The 18,680-nt window shown below is 49.5% G+C and overlaps 1 protein-coding gene across 2 annotated transcripts in view; it reads right to left on the bottom strand.

Moving 5' to 3' along the window:
- Positions 1 to 18,680, bottom strand: part of ADARB2 (adenosine deaminase RNA specific B2 (inactive)) — a 455,387-nt gene that overhangs the window by 412,491 nt on the left and 24,216 nt on the right. For both annotated transcript variants that reach the window (XM_021065069.2, XM_084980615.1), the window contains exon 2: positions 7,025 to 7,245. In XM_021065069.2, the coding sequence (XP_020920728.2) occupies positions 7,025 to 7,209 (185 nt within the window). In that variant the 5' untranslated portion in view covers positions 7,210 to 7,245. The remainder of the gene's footprint in view (positions 1 to 7,024; positions 7,246 to 18,680) is intronic.

Raw genomic sequence — 18,680 nt, 5'->3', positions numbered from 1 at the left:
TTTTTGAATTAGAGTTTTCTCCAGATGCATTCCCAGGGGTGGGACTGTAGGATCAGATGGTATCTCTCTTTTTAGATTTTTAGGAATCTCCATACTGTTTTCCATAGTGGCTGGACAAATTTACATTCCCACCAGCAGGCTAGGAGGGTTCGCTTTTCTCCACATCCTCTCCAGCACTTACTGTTGGCAGAAGTTTTGACTGTGGCCATTCTGACTGGTGTGAGGTGATACCTCATTAATTATTGCCATTTCTCTAATAACTGGAAACGCCGAGGATCTTTTCATGTGCCTTTCAGCCATCTATATATCTTTTTCTGTAAAACTGTGTATTTAGATTTTCGGACAGTTTTTGATTGGGTTGTTTGATTTTTTGATACTGAGCTATACGAGCTGTTTGTATCTTTTGAAGATTAGTCTCAGTCATTTCATTTGCAGGTGTTTTCTACTATTCTGTAGGCTGTCTTTTTTGTTTTCCTTTGCTGTGCAAAAGCTTTTAAGTTTAAGGAAGCCCATTTTACTTATTTTTGTTTTTATTTTCATTACTCTAGGAGATGAAACCAAAAAGGTATTGCTGTGATTTATGTCAGAGAGTTCTATGTTTTCCTCCAGGAATTTTATAGTATCTGGTCTTACATTTTAAAGCCATTCGACTTTATTTTTAGACAATGTTCTAATTCTCTTCTTTACACGTTGCTGTCCAGTTTTCCCAGCACCACTTATTAAGGAGACTGTCTTTTCTCTGCGGTATGTTCTTGCCTCCTTTGTGGTAGATTAATTGTCCATAAGTGTGTGGGTTTATTTCTGGGCTTTCTATCCTGTTTCATTGATTAGGATATGTCTGTTTCTGTGCCAACACTGTACTGTTTTCATGAATGTAGCTTTGTAGTATAGGCTTAAGCCAGGCAGCCTGATTCCTCCAGCTCCATTTTTCTTTCTTAGGATTGCTTTGGCTATTCAGGGTCTTTTGTGTTTCGACACAAATTAAAAATTTTTTTGTTCTAGTTCTGTGGAAAATGCCCGGTAATTTGATAGTGATTGCCCCCAATCTGTAATCGCCTTTGGCAGTATGTCACTTTGACAATATTGAGTCTTCCAATCCCAGGCCAGGCTATGTCTTTCTATCTGTGTGCATCACCGTCAGCTTCTTTCATCAGTGTCTTATGGTTCTCAGAGTACAGGTCTTTTGTCTCCTTAGGTAGTTTATTCCGAGGTGTTTTATTCTGTTTGATGTGGTAGTGAGTAGGATTGTTTCCTGAATTTCTTTTTCTGATCTTTAGCTCTTAGTGTATAGAAGTGCAACAGATTTCTGTGTATTAACGGTGTACCCTGCACTTTCCCAAGTTCATTAATGGGCTTGAGCAGTTTTCTGGTACTGTCTTTAGGGGTCTATGTAGAGCATCATGTCATCTACAAACAGTGACAGTTTTACTTCTTTTTCAATTTCAACTCCTTTTATTTACTTTTCTTCTGACTGCTATGACTAGGATTTTGAAAAGTATGTTGAATAAAAGTGGTGAGAGTGGACATCCTTGTCTTGTTCCTGATCTTAGAGGAAATGCTTTCAACTTTTCACTGTTGAGTAGGATGCTAGCTCAAGTTTCTTCCTGTCTCATGGGCTATGTTCCTCTACTCCGATGGATCGCTTCGTGCCGGAGTTCAAGCTGTTTGCCTGACTTCTACTCTAGGTCATCAAACCTGTCTCAAAACCAGGGTGGAGCCCTCAGGCCCTGATGGACCAGGCAAATGTGGGCCTCTGGAGTGCTGGAAAGAAGCCCTGCCAGTATGTCGGCGTGTATTCATCTTTTAGGCAATATTAAATGTACGGCTGTTTATGGGACATTGACAAGGGAGGGTCTTTTTAGGGCTCTAACACTCAAGGCGTGCAACAACAGTCCCTCTGTCTTGACTACAGCCCCTGAGTGTGAGCACAGAGGGAATAGCGACAGGGCTCATGGCCTTAACAGTGAGTCTAGACTGTTCGATGGGACAATGCAAGCCAGAGCTGGGAGCCTGAATGTGAACGCTGTCTGGGATGAGGGGTGAGGGGTGAGGCCTTTTCTTTTCAGGAAGGAAGGCGAGCATCCCACTTCAATCCCAGGAACAGGCAGAAGTTAAGAGTCAAGAGGAATATCAACATGTTTAAAGAGAAAATGAATATCAACCTCAATAGTGGCTTCTGGGAGAAGCAAGGACAGTTTAAAAAACTTTAAAGGTAGTATAAATATAAGAATATTCAAGCAGACTAAATAACCACTTCTGAATACGCTTAAGAATACGCTGTCTTAATTCCGTATGCATTTTCAGAAACCAGATTTATTTGATGCTATAATGATTATTTTCTGAATCCTTTCAGGTATATCATTGCAAATCTGGTTTTTAACTTATTAAATGGTCACTTAGTTATCAATCTCTCAAAAATAATGGTGCAGAAAAAATTTTCTATTAATTATTTGCTGATAAATGACCTGGCTTGAGGATAAGTAGGAAGATTAAAGGAATCAAGTAGAAGAACATTTAATTTCAATATGTACCTTGACACAGTAATTAAGTTATTCCAAATTGTCAGTTTTACATTTGTATCAGAAACTGCTTTAGAACTGTACAAAATGCACATGCATTTTATTATGAATTTTAAAACATTAAAATTATGAAATATTTTTGAAAGACAGGTATGCATATCTAATATATAAGCATTATATATGTACTTATAAGCAAATGTGTGTGTTAATTATCAGTTAATTAATATCCAAGTACACCATATAATGAGGAATATTACCACCTGAAGAGAGACATATATAATAATAAAGAGATGATTCATCAAGAAGAATTACTGTATATAAAACTAAGTTCAAAAATTTAAGACAAGTCTGGTAGAAGTGAAAATAAGCAAATCCAAAATTACTTCTGGAGCATTGAACAACCCTCTCCTGGTAACTGAAAGAATAAACGGGCCTGCAAAACACAAGCATACAGAAGCCCTGAACTATACCGACCTCCTGGTTTTAGCGAACTGACATTTTGGAGGACACTGCACCCAGCATCAGAGGAAGTCACATGACGGTGAGGTGCAGTGAGGCAGCTGTCAACACAGACTGTCCTCTTGGCCATAAAACAGATATCGACACTCATAAAGGCACTGAAATCACACTAAGCATGTTCTCTGAACACAACACAAGGGAACCAGAAACGTCAGCAACACACAGGTATCTTGGCAACATCCAAATAGTTGGTAATTAAACAACATTCTTTACATAATCCAATAGTCAAAGAAGCAATCTGAGGGAAGTTATACTGTCTCTTAACTGAATACAAATGAAGCAGAATCATGGAACTGCATCGGATGTATCTAAGTAGTGCTCAGAGGGGCTTTAATCCATGGAATGCTTATGTTAGAAAATGAAAAACAGTCTCAAACCAGTAGTATACGTTTCCAAATTTTGAAAATAGAAAAAGAAAAAACTAATTAAATTCCGAGAAAAGGGAAAATATAAGAGCAAAAATCAATGAAATAGAGAACACAAAACTAGAAACCAGTGGAACCGAAACCGACCTTATGAAAAGATTAAGATGATTATTAAAATTATAGCTAAGGTGATCAAGGAAAAAAAAGGAGACATAAATTGCCAATATTGCGAATAAAAGATTTAGCTCACTGTAGACCCTAATGGCATTAAAAGGGTGAAATAATTTTTAAAATCATAAGGCAATATATCCAGTAGACTAAATAGAAAGTGTACAATCTGGACCCAGAGACCGGTGACCAGAATTACCAAGAATTCACTATTCCAATTCCAAACGTCTTCCCTGGTAAAATCTACCAAAGAATTTGTGGAAGAAATAAGAGCAATTCAATACAAAGTCTTCCAGAAAATAAGAGAAAACACATTTCAATTTACTTGATGAGACTAGAACTACACTAAAAGCAAAAGCATAAAAAAATTACAAGAAAAATAGAGTACAAAGCAGTAGTCCATATGAGCAGAGATACAGCAATCACTTACCCAAATTTCTAAAAACCAAATCCAAAAATAATGAGAAAAATGTAGGATGACCCACTGAAATGCATCCCAAGAAAGCAAGACTGTATCGACACGTGAAAATCACCTTACTGCAGTTCCCTATAAAATACATTAAAATAAGAAAAAAGTATATAATTCCATTATATGAGTTTAGGCCAAGTCCATTCCTGATGAAAATGCTCAGCCAAAGTAGAGAGAGGAGACTTTCCCAACTTCATACGAGGATGCCATCAGCCGCCAGGAAAGACCTGCTCTAAGATGCGCGCGAGGAGGGCCTCCCTCGCCTCCCTGCTCACATCTGCGCACGTAACCAAAGCAGTGAGGCGAGATGCTGTTTTCCAAAGGTTAGAAATGAAAAGGCAACGTAAGAGTGTTTTTAGTTGAAGATATAAAATAATTTTCAAAGAAAATCCAAAAATTCCGAAAAACACAACCAAAATAGATGAGTTTAGCAAATTTTTAGGAACAAGCCTGAAATACAGAAACCAATATTTTCCATAATTACCAATAAAAAATTAAAATTAAAATTTACAAAATACATTGGTAATAGCATCAAAACTCTGGAATACTTAGGGGTAAAGGTAAAATATGTGTGTACAATTTCTCTGCTGAAAACTATAAAATATTGTTGAGTAAAACTAAAATCTAAATTAACCTCTTAAAGAAAAAAGCATATACCATATTTATGGAGATAAAAGTAATAATGTAAAATGGTCAATTCTCCCAAAAGTTACTTAGAGAGGCAACACAATAAACACTGCAACAGTTCACTTTTTTGAAATATGTAAGCGCTTTCTAAAATTTATTTGGAAAACAAATGACCTAGAATAGCCAAAATGATTTTGAAAGAGAGTATCACCTGGTTCTCAGGATTCTCCATCGAGGAACAGAGACAGTACGTACTGGCATAGTGACTGACGGCTGTGCACCATAGAACAGAACCGGAAAACCCTTCCTGATGGTTGCCGGCAGCACCGCATGTTCAAGGAGTAAGGATGACCTCTTCCATTTACACATAAAGTCATAAAAGCTAAACTGACAGACTTCATTACATCAAAAGCTCTTGGTCTGGAAAGATATTGCTAACCAAACGAAAGGAGAAAACACAGATTGGGAGTCGACACTTGAAAAACAGGTAGGTGATTAAGAACTAGTAGCAAATATGTATAAAGAAATTTCCAACCTCTATAATAAAAAGACATAATCCAATATATAGTGGGCAAAGTATTACAGAACTTTATAAAAAACACAGATGTTCCGTAAAAAGATGGAAAGGTAATTCATTAATAATGAAATGCCAACTAAAATCATACTATGACACCCTATTTTTCCACTAGAATGACTAAAAACAATTAGACAAAAAATTGACAAAACCAAGTGTGGGCTAGGACACGGAGCAACGGGCACCCTTAAACACTGCTCATGTAAATGCCAAATAGTACAGTCCATTTTGAAAGCAGTGTGGTCGTTTCTTACAGAATTAGACATTCTTATCATAAGGCCCCGGGATTCCACCAGACTTCTCTACTCAAGTGAAATGAAAACATGAGGACACCCACGTGACGGATGTTTACGACTGTTAATCGTAACCACTCATATGCGGGGAAACCAAATGCCCACGGGCTTTTGAGAAACAGATGATGGTGAATCCACAGCAGAACAAGACACAGCACGACCAGCACGTGACTCACGGCAGCACTGGCGCATCCAGCAGCTCTCTGCCAAGTTAGAGAGACCACACATCTACGCGGTCCGATTCCAGTTACAGGTGCTCGTGAAAAAGGAACATTGAGAGGGAGAGGATGGAGAGCAGGATGAGTCAGGGGAGGGAGCAGGACAGGGGGCTGACCGCACAGCTGATAAAGGAACATTCGGGGGCCTGAAATGGCAGGTCTTATTTGTGGTTGTAGTTAAAAGATCTGGAAGTCCTTCTGTCCAAGCCCCTCACAGGCTCCCTTAAAGACAGTGCATTTTACCATGTGCCACTTGGGCGTCTCACAAGCTGATTAAAAAGAAACTGAAAACTCCCACTGCAACGCGGTCCCCGGGGTGCAAAGCGAGGAAGACGCACGTGGCGGGAACCGGTGAGGCGCCCGGGGGCAGTGAGCCCGCCCAGAGCCCCTCCTGCGCCACACGGTTCAGCCCCCTGTGACTGCCACCCCCATGGCAGCTGCTTCCATCTAAAACACCTCAGCAGTGTCGCAGGTCACAAAAGCAGCCTCACTAGTGTTTGCCTCCGCTGCTCCCCGTGCCCCCGCCCCAAACAAGCAACCCCGTGAGAAGACCCTAAACCTGGAAGCAGGCTGGAAGGAGGCTCCCGGGCCACAGTCTCGGTAGTAACAGGAAAACGTGCCTGACCACCTCGTCCTTCTCCGAGTGCTGCGCTCTTAGAGGCACTGTCTCCAGGGACAAAGGATAGGAGGTCTCAACTCCTCCTGCCCGCTGGGCTTTTCGGTATTTCTGGGGCTGGACTCCGAGGACTGCCTCTCCCGGGTCCTTGACTAAGGCTGGCTCGATTCTCACCCTCTCCCAGTTGTACGCAGAGCTCGCTTGCATGAAATACCTCCCACGAGCCAGGGCCTTTCACTGGAGTTCGTGGGATTCCTCCACGGCCTGAATCGTTTGCTCCTCGGCCTTCCCCTCCCGAGTCTGACACACCGGCACCGATGCCCGCCTCTCAGCCATCAGCCTGCAGAATGCCACCCACGGGAGACGCCTGGATGGCCAGGCGGCACCTGCGCCAATGGAACTGCAGCATTGCCCACAGCGGTGCTCCCTCCCGAAGGCTGAATGTCTGAGGGATAACCTCGCCCTCCAGGACTGACGAGCTAAAGCAGGGGCAGAGGTGGCGGGGCGGCAGGAGGTGCCGTCCAGGGTCCTCCCTCGCAGACAAGGCCAGAGCCCTGCTCCCCGCGCCGTTCCGGCTCGCCTAAGACTCACAGGGCACTCATGTGCCCTCGGCAGACGTCTGAGGACAACGACACCGAGCCCCCGCGACCCCTTACCGGTGCCTGGCGACGGGAGCCTGGTCCTGCAGCCGTCGCCTCCCCAGGCGCTGGGCAGCTGTCCTGCAGCAGAGCACACTGTGGGTCCGGCTCACTCGGTCCTCCCAGGACCGCCAGGGAGACGTGTCCAGGCGTGACGTAGTGGAGACAGTCTGGCTCTGAACCCGGAGGAAGCGGGTCTGCATTTCGGCTCCTCACTCAACGGACAACACTGAACCTGCCTGTATAGAACAGGTATAACAATAATTACACACCAGGCCACAGGGAAGGTTCGAGATCACCCTCAGTTCTTAGCACAGGGCTTGCACATGGACGATGCTTAGAAGCAGTAACTGCTGGTGTTCCTGTCAACTATACGTGGATCATTTAAAATAGTTTCATTTAAGCGATATTTATATTTTAATGAACATAACAATAAGAAAAAAGGCATGTTGATTGTTTAACAGGAGACCCAAACAGGCCATGACTACTCTGTTTGGGGGGCGGGGCACAAGGACCATGAAGACTGCCCCGGCACCAGAGCCCCTGTCCCCCCGAGACCTGCCCCTTGCCCACGAGGCACAGCCTCAGGTGTGGAGGCTCGTCTGTGTCCATTCGCCTCTCTTGGCCACCTCCAGGGTCCTCCATCCGCCGGGAGAGACGAGGAAGGGACCGGGCACAGAAGGCATGTGGGCGACTACTGGGCCTCAGACTCGGACCCACTCTCTCCTGCGATGGAGAGGGTGCTGTCACCCGCACGAGGTGGGGGCCGGGAGTCTCTCGTCAGAGGTCTGGGTTTAGGCAAGATTGTGTTGAAGGAACAGAGTGTGACCCCCGCCTGGGACCAGTGGGGATGTTCTGGGCGCAGAGAACAAGGCACGCAGACCCCTCACTGATCCGGGGGCCAGGCGCCCAAGATCAGGGCGCCTGCGGATCCCGCGTAAGGAAAACTCCTAGCAGGGGCCTCTGTGGGGAACTAGGAGCTTCGATTCCCCCAGGTGATGCGGACCTGGGTCTTGAAGAGCCAGCAGGAATCTGACAAGTAGAAACAGCTGATGAGCGAAGGGGACGTGCACGTGCCAGAGTGAACACTGTCGACCTCTGGGGCACAGTCCCAAGGGGCACAGCAGGGCGCTGGCAGGCCCTGTCCTCAGTGGGCAAGCAGCCTGCGAAGCACCGGGGGCACGGCGGCCCTGCGGGGTGGACAGGGAAGCTGAGACGCCTTCCCACGCGACCCGGCTCTGCGCCGCCCACTTGGCTCTCCCAGGACATCAGCTGCGTGTGGGGTTTCCTCTGAGACGCCCCGACTTGCTCTGCGGGTCTAACCTCACTGCAATTCTGACACCATCTGCCGTCTCAAAGGACGGTTTTCTGAGAGTCGCCATATCCAGGGACCCGGACCCGGAAAGCCTTCCACTCCATCATGTCACCTGCGGCTCGGCCCACTTCCACCTGCCCGAGCCCACCTCACCTAGTGGTCTCCTGCTGGAACCCTGCTCCCAGGCTATTTCTCTGGCTGTACGGCTGAACCCCACGGCCACGTCCAAGGACGGTTAAGGCAACCGTCTCCTTAACCGGGTCTCACATTTCCCCTTGTCTCCAGCGCTGCCTGTGACTGAATCTTTGCTCATGAAATGCTTGAGGCAGAGCCTCTGGTGGACACTGACACGGCAAGAAAGGGAAACTCTTCGGAAACATCCTGCCCTTGAAAAGCTCTTCTATGTGGCAGATGAAATTACTTCAACTGCGAGCAAATGTAGAAAAGTGAAATTGCTTTAGAAAATCATTAGATCTATTTAAAAACTGTAAGATGCTGGTTAACTCTGAAAAAAAGGTGAAATATATATGCCATCATATGGCTGAATATCCACAACCCCAAAATGACAATTGCTAATGTCTCTGCCTTTTAGTTTTAATAAATAAAATACACAGATACACTTAGATTCCTCAGGATAGTCACAGGCCACCCTCGAGACTAGAGGGACGCCCTCTCGTCTGTGTGTGAGCCACGGACGCCCTCCCTCTCCCTCCCCCTCCCCCTCCCATCCATCATCCATCTACAGCCCTGTCTGCCCACTATCACCCACCTGCACCTCAGTGGACCTTGGCACGTACGTATCAACTACAGTAACATCATTTGGACCAGATGATACAACTAATCTGGACACGGAGATTCTCCCACATCGAAACACGTCTGTCGTTTTAAATTTCCACCATTGCCCAGCAGAGTAGAATTGAACCCCATGCAGGAATCTGAAGACACGCACTCGGCTTGCTCAGCTGGGGTCTCGTCTCCTGTGAAGAAGGCTGGAGTGCCTAGCGCCCAGGGGTCTGTTGGTCGTTGGCCAGCCCTTCACATGGCCCTTCCCAGACCGTGCAGGGGAAACGTGTTCTAAGAACCCCCGGAGCCACGTGGGGTGAGGCGCCCCCCCAGCCAGCCCTCCTGGAGGACGGGGTCGGTGCTCAGTGCTCAGTCCTGCCTCTGGGACCTCGAGGGCACAGGTGTCCCTGTTATTAGAGACTCGCTGAGGAGCGGGTGGTGTCCCTACTGCATCTCTCTGTCCTGCACCTTCACAGTGCCAGCCGCTGAGAGCTTTTCCGTAAATACTTGTTGACGGAGGAAGAGGACAAAGATGAGTGGAATTAACGTGGAGCTGATGACATGTGAGGCCAGAGTCGTGAAGCTCTGAGGAACTGCTCTTGCGGACAGACTGGAGGAGAATTAGTCTCCACGGAACTTTATTCTGAAAGGGAGGCCTTGGATGCCTGGGCTGCTCCTCCCTTTCTTGTCGCAAATGCCCCGACTTTGGCTCAGAGGGCTTCCCAGCCCCGCTGGAGGCCCCTGTCCGAGTGGAGACTTGGGCCCCTCCACAGGCTGCCTCCGTGTCTCCTCCACTTCGGCGATACGGACCTTGTGCACGAACCTTTCTGAGGAGCTCGGAAGAGCCTGGAGTATCTGCATGGTTCCTGCTTGCCTCGTCGATGCAAATTCCATTTCTGTGACAGCAAAGTAAAAACAACGGGAAGGCGCACGCCGCTGCAGGCAACACACCTTCTAGCACGGCTGACGGCGGCTCTCGCGTGGTCATGCCGAACACTGGCCCGTGTATTCCAAAAGGCTGTGTGCTCTTGGGGTTACAGCAGAGTTCACTGCTTATATTTCAAATGTTTCTACTGTTTTACAGTTAGCACTGCTGAACAAAAACGAATTTTTCTCAGAAGCCTGTTTTCCACTTTGCTTTCCTACCACTGTTTTCCTACGTGCCTCTCACAGCAGTCACAGGAGAAACACAGACAGACGTCATGCAAAAGAAATCGTTAAAAAACGATGAGGCCTTTCCTGTTCCTTTTGTAGGTAATGCGATTGGCATGAGAAGCTTTTGATTTATAACATGATGCAAAAAAGTACTAACTCCCCGTGTGCTAGTTCACAGTTTAAAAATTATTTTAGGACCCCCCCCCCCCCAAACACAGCAAGGGTGGGTGGTGGTGTTTTGCATGTGACTATTCATTTTACACAGAATCACTTCTTCTGGCCTAATACCTTTAAGCGTTACACACAGTGTCTCCATCACTTAAAATGCTGTATCCTTGAAAGACCATGTCTGAGTTATCAGATTATCTGCCTTGTTTATCCTGTATATTGGCTAATATTTATCCAGGTTTCATTGCATCGTGATTAAGTTACATTAAAACTGGAATGTATGGAGTATGAGTTACCCAGACCTGATTTCATTTCTGAATTTGGATTTCTGAAAATAGTCACAAAACCTAATTTATCTCAGATGTATAATCATAACAAATTTCTATAGTTTTTCTTTGTCTTTTTGCCATTTCTTGGGCCGCTTCCGCAGCATATGGAGCTTCCCAGGGTAGGGGTCCAACTGGAGCTGTAGCCACTGGCCTACGCCACAGCCACAGCCACACAGGATCTGAGCCGCATCTGCGACCTACACCACAGCTCATGGCAATGCCGGATCCTTAACTCACTGAGCAAGGCCAGGGACCAAACCTGCAACCTCGTGGTCCTAGTCAGATTCATTAACCACTGAACCACGACGGGAGCTCCCAAATTTCTATAGTTTCTGAAACTTTATCCAAGGAACTGCAGCTTACCTCAAATAATCAAATTCACATTTAGCTTTATTCACTGTTCACTGCCTAAGAAAGAAGCATTTACTGACACGAGTTTAGCAATGCAGCAAACATGTGTGTTCCGTGGAAGCTTCATCCCAATCACTAAATACCAAGCAGAGACTTTTGCAAATTAAACAAGCAGAGGATTACTGGCAACTGGACATGACTGAGTAGTCATTTCTTGGTCCTAAATGGTGACGTCAGCAGCCTTTCAATGCGATTCCAGCAGAGGGAAGATGACTTTGCAGGAAGGCGTGACCCTCGGGGCCTGGACCCTCGTCTGGGCTGCCCATCCTCTGGGACCCAGGCAGACGAAGAGGAAGCTTGCACAGGCTCTGAAAGCTTCTGGGTACACGTGACACCCGCTTCCAGCTGAGGCTTACGGGCGTGAGGGGATGTGTCATAGGCACACCTGAACCGAACAGGGCGGGCGGGGACTCGGGCGCAAACACCCCCGCCCCGGTGAGGCGTGGATATTCCACACGGAACCACGGGTGGCGCGGGGATGGGCCCAAGGTGCTTTTCCAGCCATGCAATTGGGATCTTTTCTGGCTTTAACTTTCCGGAGTCTCACTGTCTCCATCCTTGGCCACAAGCCCATCCTAAAGGATGGCTGCAGCGTGATGAGACAGCCGCACACGCCTGGACAGGCTGGGCCTCCCAGGAGGCTCCGACCAGCCCTGTCAGCCCTGTCACCGCGCTTTCACTCCCAGGCGACCCACTCCCTTCTACACATAAAGAAGGTGGGAGCCGCAGAGCTCGACTGAGGCCACAGTGACACAACGGTGAAGCCGGGCCGGGTCCCCCCGGAGGAGGCTCGGCCTCGTAAGAGCGGGGACGCAGCGGGCCTGGGCGCTGTGGAGGCGGCCACACTCCCCCTCCCCCTCCAGGGGGCAGCGGGCCGGGGGTCCCCGACGTGCAGTGGACCGCGGCGACAGGCACTGGGCTAGCCACGCCCGCAACCCTGCCCATCAGACAGGCCTGGCCTTGGCGCCCTTCAGGCAGGGAAGCTCACGTTGGGGCTGGAGGAAGCCGCGGGCGTTACTGACCTGGGGACGGGCGACCCTGCCCGGAGTGAGGGCTCGTGCGCTGAGGGGGCGCGTTTCCAGCGTCGCCAGAGCACAGGCGCTGGGGACAGCGAGGGTCTGCAGGTTTGGTTGTCTCTGGTTCAAAGCTGAGGCCCGCAAGGCCAGGCTCGCCCGGAACCTGTCCGGGCCCGTCCCGTGGGCCGGCGGCCTAGCCGACGTCCAACCCACCGTCCACTCGACGCCTGACAGGCCCAGCGTCGCCCGGATCACAAGGGTAACGGCGAGAGAGGACACGGAACCTCCAGAAACGCCCCCCGACACACCGCCTTCCGTGCAAAGCCATCCCTGAAGAGAGGAGCTGCTTCCTGGTTTGGTTTGTGTTTTTCCGCTTCCCTCGGCCCCCAGGCTGCCACCCCCTCAGGCGGCCTGGGCCGCTTCAGGCTCTGGGCCCTTCCGCACCGGGAAGCAGCCGTGACGGCCTCGCTTTTCACCGGTGACGTCAGACACATTTCTCCCGAAGGGTCCCTGCCAAGGGATTTGTTCATCACCCGACCCACCTCTTCTTGCCGACTGTCTAGTTGGGATGCTTCCACAGCGGGCACTAGCAAGCGCGTCTCCTTCTCTGTCTGCATCTGCATCTAATGCTTTCCTTTGTCTTTCTAGGGCCGCTCCCACAGCATGTGGACGTTCCCAGGCTAGGGGTCTAAGCGGAGCTGCAGCTGCCGGCCTACACCACAGCCACAGCAACACCAGATCCAAGCCGCATCTGTGACCCACACCACAGCTCACAGCAACACCGGTCATTAACCTGCTGAGCGGGGCCAGGGCCTGAACTCGTGTCCTCATGGAGACTAGCTGGATTCATTTCTGCTGCGCCACAAAGGGAACTCCTCTCTACGCTATTATTAATATAATATTTATTTGTAATATTTACATATTTGTACATGCATGTAAACTACATGCCTGGAGCTTCAGAGAAACCATTTTAACTCCTTTTACTGTCTTTACTCAGTACCCACATTAAGTGACTAGGACACAGGTAAATGTTTCTGCACAGACAAATGTTCCCATTTCAGTTTAATGGCTGCTCCCAATACTGAGATGAGCTGGATCGGCTATATAAAGACATCCAGTCCGGACATGAAGAGAAATTAAATGTTTCTGCTGTGTGCAATCCCACAGGATGTTGGGAAGGAGGCCCAGGGTTATTAGATAATAACCTTCTCTATTTCTGGAAGTTTTCTATTAAAGGACAAAGTGTTCGAATCAACTTCATGAAAAAAATGACTTACTGTAATCAACATACTTCATTTGATTAGCAATATCCCAAGTGTAAAAATGCATATAGATCCATACCATATAAAGCATATACACACCACACCACATTGTGGGGATTCTGCATTCATCTCAAGGTCATGCCAAGTACAGAACTATACAATTGACATTTTATTTTTCTCTCAGATACTGAAAACCCTTTACGTTTAGTCAGTTCAAACTTCTAGATATTTAGCAAATATAAAAGCAGGACCAAAAACCTTTAAGAAACATCTTTCCACAAAGTTCTTTTTCCTAATTTTTGGAATGTATTAAAGTATCAGGAATCATTAATACATTGCTATTAAGGAATGATTAAGGCATCTGATATTTAAGAGGCATGCTAATTTTAAAATACATTTAGGAGTTCCTGCCGTGACTCAGCAGGTTATGAATCTATGTGGGTTCAATCCCTGGCCTTGCTCAGTAGGTTAAGGGTCCAGCGCTGGCATGAGCTGTGGTGTAGGTCACAGATACGGCTGGGATCTGGCGTTGCTGTGGCTGTGGTGTAGGCCAGCAGCTGTAGCTCCGATTGAACCCCTAGCCTGGGAACTTCAATATGCCACAGGTATGGCTCTAAAAAAAAAAAAAAAAAAGACAAATAAAACTACATTTAGACATAAATGTTTACCTTTTCTGTCAAGTCAGTTTCGGTACATGGACAAGAAGTCTCATGGAATTTTGTCTGAACGCAAACCCTGACCCCCACACGCCGCTTCTGTGACCTTTGTTTGTCCTTCTTCAGAACCTGTCCTCACACACATGCTACTATTGACTCTGCTGCCAACCTGTCCCACTGGGAAGCACGCTGCAACCTACACCTCCAGGAACTGAGAGGTACAGCCGAATTCCCTCATGGTGCATCCATTTTTAATCAGATGGTGTTTCCTGAACATTCATCCTACTTCGGTCTGCATGTCCTCCATCCAGACCAAGAGTTTCCACGAGCACTCAGTTCTCCCGTGAGCTCCAACGGCCTTGGTGCTGGGTACAGACAATGCCTCTCCTACAGAATCACGCAGGACACGCCAACTACTCAGATCTCCGTGCTCCACACAAACCTGCTGAACGCACCTTGCAGGGAGTGGCCTGAAATGCAGCCTCTTTTCATAAGCCACACAGAGGTCATCACTGCAGGATATGCCAGCAGAATGGCCCAATGATGTCACTAATCCCTGTAACCTAATCCGTTCTCTTCCATGGCAGAAAGGTCTTTTCAAATGTGGTTAAGGTCAGAGACCTTAAAACTGAGACATTACTCTGGATTATCCAGTGTGCCCGTCTACTCACAGGGGTCCTCAAGAGCAGAGAATGTTCTTTGTGGGGGAGGCAGGAGATGGTGGCAGAAGGGGATCTGAGAGGCTCCAAGAGTGAAAGGAGCTTGACCCCCTGGATGGAGGAGCCACGAGGAAACCTATGACATTCAGGAAGCCTCCAGGAGCAACCATCAGCAAAGTAACCAGGGACCTCAGTCCTGCAACCACAAGGACCTGAACCCCACCAGCTACTGGAACGAGCTTGGAAGCAGGTTATTCCCAGAGCCTCCAGCAGAAAGACTGACAACGCACTCCAGGATGCAACTCCCGCCAGCAGGAGGCATCAGACAGGGTGTCTGTTCTGAACGCAAGTCCTCTGCGAGATGCCTGTCTCCATGCCTCGCCAAGGCGTTTTCTCCTAAGGCCCACAGCTCCCAGGCTCCAGGCTGCACGACACTCTGACCTGGACCCTGGGCCTTGCTGGGCCTGGGATTGTGGACCCTCAACAATCTCTGGGTCTCCTCTTCCCATCATTATGGCTGCAGGTGCCACTTCCAGCAGGTGGTGCTGGGTGTCCGAGGCCTGGGTGTACCTTGGCATACACACAGCCACCACAGGAACGCTGCTTCCGCCCTAGAGGTGGGACCTCCACACCAGTCAGGGGGGACCCTCCTCGTGCCATCTCCACACCGGCTGTGGACGTGGAGAGCGCCCTCCTCCTGGGGACTGGCCGTGGCCCCCTCCCTGGCTTCCACCTCTTCCTGCTTGCCTTCTGCTGAACATCGAGCTGTGGATATCTCAGCACTTTTTCCCAACCAGGTCCAGTTAGGTTTTGCTGTTTTAAGGGAAAACTGTATTTTGAAATAGGACATTTGGGGTATATTCTGTATCAAAGTGTGAACGTGCTGACCTGACTGCGGTGTGCGTGGACCTCTGGGCATGGAGCCCGGGGCTCTGCAGTTGCGATGTGCATTTCCAGGTAGTTCTGAGCAGCTGGTGTAACTGCTGAGGACCACACTCTCGGTACGCCTCTGTCCCTTCTGGCCCGTGTCATCATCGTCTCCCCCAGTGGACTGGAAGCTACCTGTTAACCTGATGGATCCAGTTCACGCTCAAGTACAAATGGTTGATGACTTGTTGAAACCTGTTACTCTCTTAACCCCAGAAGCGAACAAACTGGCAACTTCTGCAGTAAAGAAGGTGACAGAGCTGTTTATGGCTCCTGACAGCCACTGTGCCAGCCTCCCTTCATGGGCAGTCCTGGCCACCTCACCCTGCCGGCTCCACCCTACGGCTCACCAGGCTGGGGGATGGGCTGAGGAAGGTTTTGCTGAGCTAAGCGGTCTATTTATGTTCACAGTAGCCTGCCTATGGGGACCAATCCCCTAAAATTGGATTTCTTCTCTTTTATTGACAAACAATAAAATGGACAGTTAAAAATCAATTGGATGTTTGACCTGCATGTGTATGAATAGCCCCAGGTCCCATCTCACAGGACCGCGCTCTGGGGTCAGGGTGGAAATTGCCTTGTCGTGCGCTGTGGACAATCTCCAGTGAGGAAATTTCATTCCAGTTCCCCGCGGAGACAATGGGTGCTACTGGCCCGTGCTCGTGTGGGGCTGATCGCAGGCTGCTGCCCGCTTCGGCCTTGAGAGTCTCCCCGCTGTGATTCACAGCTCAGGAGCCGCGGACACTGGGGGCTGCAGCTGATAAAACGCGGCGGTCGGCGCTGGAGACGAGGTCAGGGAGGCCTGCACAGTCCGCGCGGAGGAAGCCCACATTCAGGGGCTGGAGGGTGGGAAAGAAGGAAGAGCAGAGACCCAGAGACAGACACTCAGGGCGACCACGTCCACGTCCAGGTTTTGGGCTCCGACTGCTGCCCCTCGACGCCGACTGCTGCAAACTGCGAACCCCCGACTTTCATTTGCCGTGTTAGAGTCAATGTGACGGGCGAAGCGGGCGCCATGCGCCTTTACGGACACAGGACCCAGGGAGCCCGCCTGAGCCTCCCTCCCGGAGCACTGCCCACGCCAGCAGGGGCGTCCAGGTCAGCCCCGCACTGGGCCAGGGGCCGGGGTGTCGGCAAAGGACAGACTCTCCAGCCCCCAGAGTGAGACAGCAGCAGCATAGGACACCACAGTGCAATGGGACAGTGAGGGCACCCTGCTGCCCAGGGCCTGGAGGAGCCGGCCTGCGGCCGTCAGAGTCACTGGGCGGCTGCCCGGAACCCCTGTGCTTCTTGAGAGCAGGGCTGGGTTCCCAGGCGGCCGTGGCAGCGTGGGCCTGGGCGAGTCGGTCAGGAGTTCTCTCCAAGGACCCTGCCAAGGCGGCCACCCTGGGGGCGCGTCTGTCGAGGGACACCCTCCAGGACAGCACTGGACATACCAAGAGCAGCGACTGCAGATGAAGGGAGCTTGAGTCTGAAGAATTTGAATTCGTTTGACTTTCTGTACACATTATTGTAGCAAAGAGAAATATTTTTCTCCAAGATAGATCTCCTTAAAAACGGGGAGAGCAGAAAAGTAAATTTCAGGGGAACGTAAATGGCTTTTATTTGTATCTGCTGATGAGTAACCTCTTTCTTGGTTGAGCTGAGGACTGAGGTCTGTGTTTGGCACTCTTGGGAAAACCATGAAGTCATTAGCATGTTTAAACTTTAGAAGGGACAGTTCACTGGGAGCACAACAAACAGAAAATGAATGACTTAGAGAACAAAGCCTCGGAACGCAGTGATTTCCCTCGCTCTGCTCTTGTTCATCCGCGGCGTCCGGTGGCAGTCAGCTCGCCCTAACAGGACAGTGATTTTCCCTCCTGGAAGCGGTGACGCTTCAGTGACCGGTAAGGTGCATTATTTTAAGTACAGGATAAGCTTGCGGCGTTCCGCGGAGCCAGCTCTCCAAGTGGAAGGTCGTCATCACTGCCATTAGGAAGAAAGTGGTTTCTCACCATCACCCCCTTAAACTCTGGCCCTCCAGCCAGTGAAGAGGTGATCTGGCCCCACCGCAGCCTAAAGAGCTGGGTGGTGGGTCAAGGAGGCCAGGGCTGGGTGCTGATGATACGGGCTCCCCCGCCAAGCGGCCAACACTTTCCTGTCGCTGCAGCCACAGGATGCAGGCAGAGCAGGTGGCCTGATGGAGGGAGCGCTTTGTCAGGTGCTTAAGGGGCCAGGTCTGACCCGCTGACATCTCCTAAGGGACACTCCTGGTGAACTTTCTCCCGGCAACAATGATGAGCTGGGTTTCTTTCTGCCTCATCTCTGTCCAGGATGAAGAAGTCTGACCACAGGTCAGGTGTGAGGCCTGTCCTCAAAGCTTCCTCAGTCCAGGTGACCTCTCCTGGCCGCCTCCTGTTGGGCTCTCTGCATCACCAGCATGTTTTTAACATGGTAAGAAACCAGCACGACGGGCAGCCAGAGGGTCCCAGCGGGTTGAGGACAGGGGCTGTACACTCACCAGGGTCGGGGGGGGGTTCCTTCCACTCTTCCCTTTGGTTTGGCTGAAGCTTCAGGACGGGCTGAACTTGGCCTTGGTGGCGGATGAGATAATGCTGAATGTGCAGTTAATGTAGAGTTAAAGGCTCACCGACCCCAGCCCAAGGATGGTCCACACCACCACGACTTTCGTGCCATCCTGAGCATCAGAGACCCAGACACTGACTCGGACAGCACGCGGGAAGCTCTCGAGCAAGGAGGCAGTGGTTGGAGAGGGGCTGCCGTGCCAGGAGGTCGTGTCTTTGCAGAGACCCCTGGAGCTCCAGGAGGCCGGACGCCAGCCCCGCCTGACACCCGCCCACAGACAGATTCTTCTGGAGATGGAGGCCCCTGAGGGGTGCTCGGCAGTTGGGAAAACGTAGAAGTGGGAGGTGGCAGCACTGTTCACCTGGAGGATCCAAGCTGCCTGTTTTTGGTTTTATAATTTACTGCATCTTTTGGGGGAGAGGTTT

Source organism: Sus scrofa, chromosome 10 (assembly GCF_054392235.1).
Source record: "Sus scrofa isolate SSC_HxYL_T2T_F1_AM1 chromosome 10, Sscrofa_HxYL_maternal_Yorkshire_Landrace_v2.0, whole genome shotgun sequence".
Lineage (NCBI taxonomy): Eukaryota > Metazoa > Chordata > Mammalia > Artiodactyla > Suidae > Sus > Sus scrofa.
This window is presented reverse-complemented; position numbering and strand designations above follow the sequence as displayed.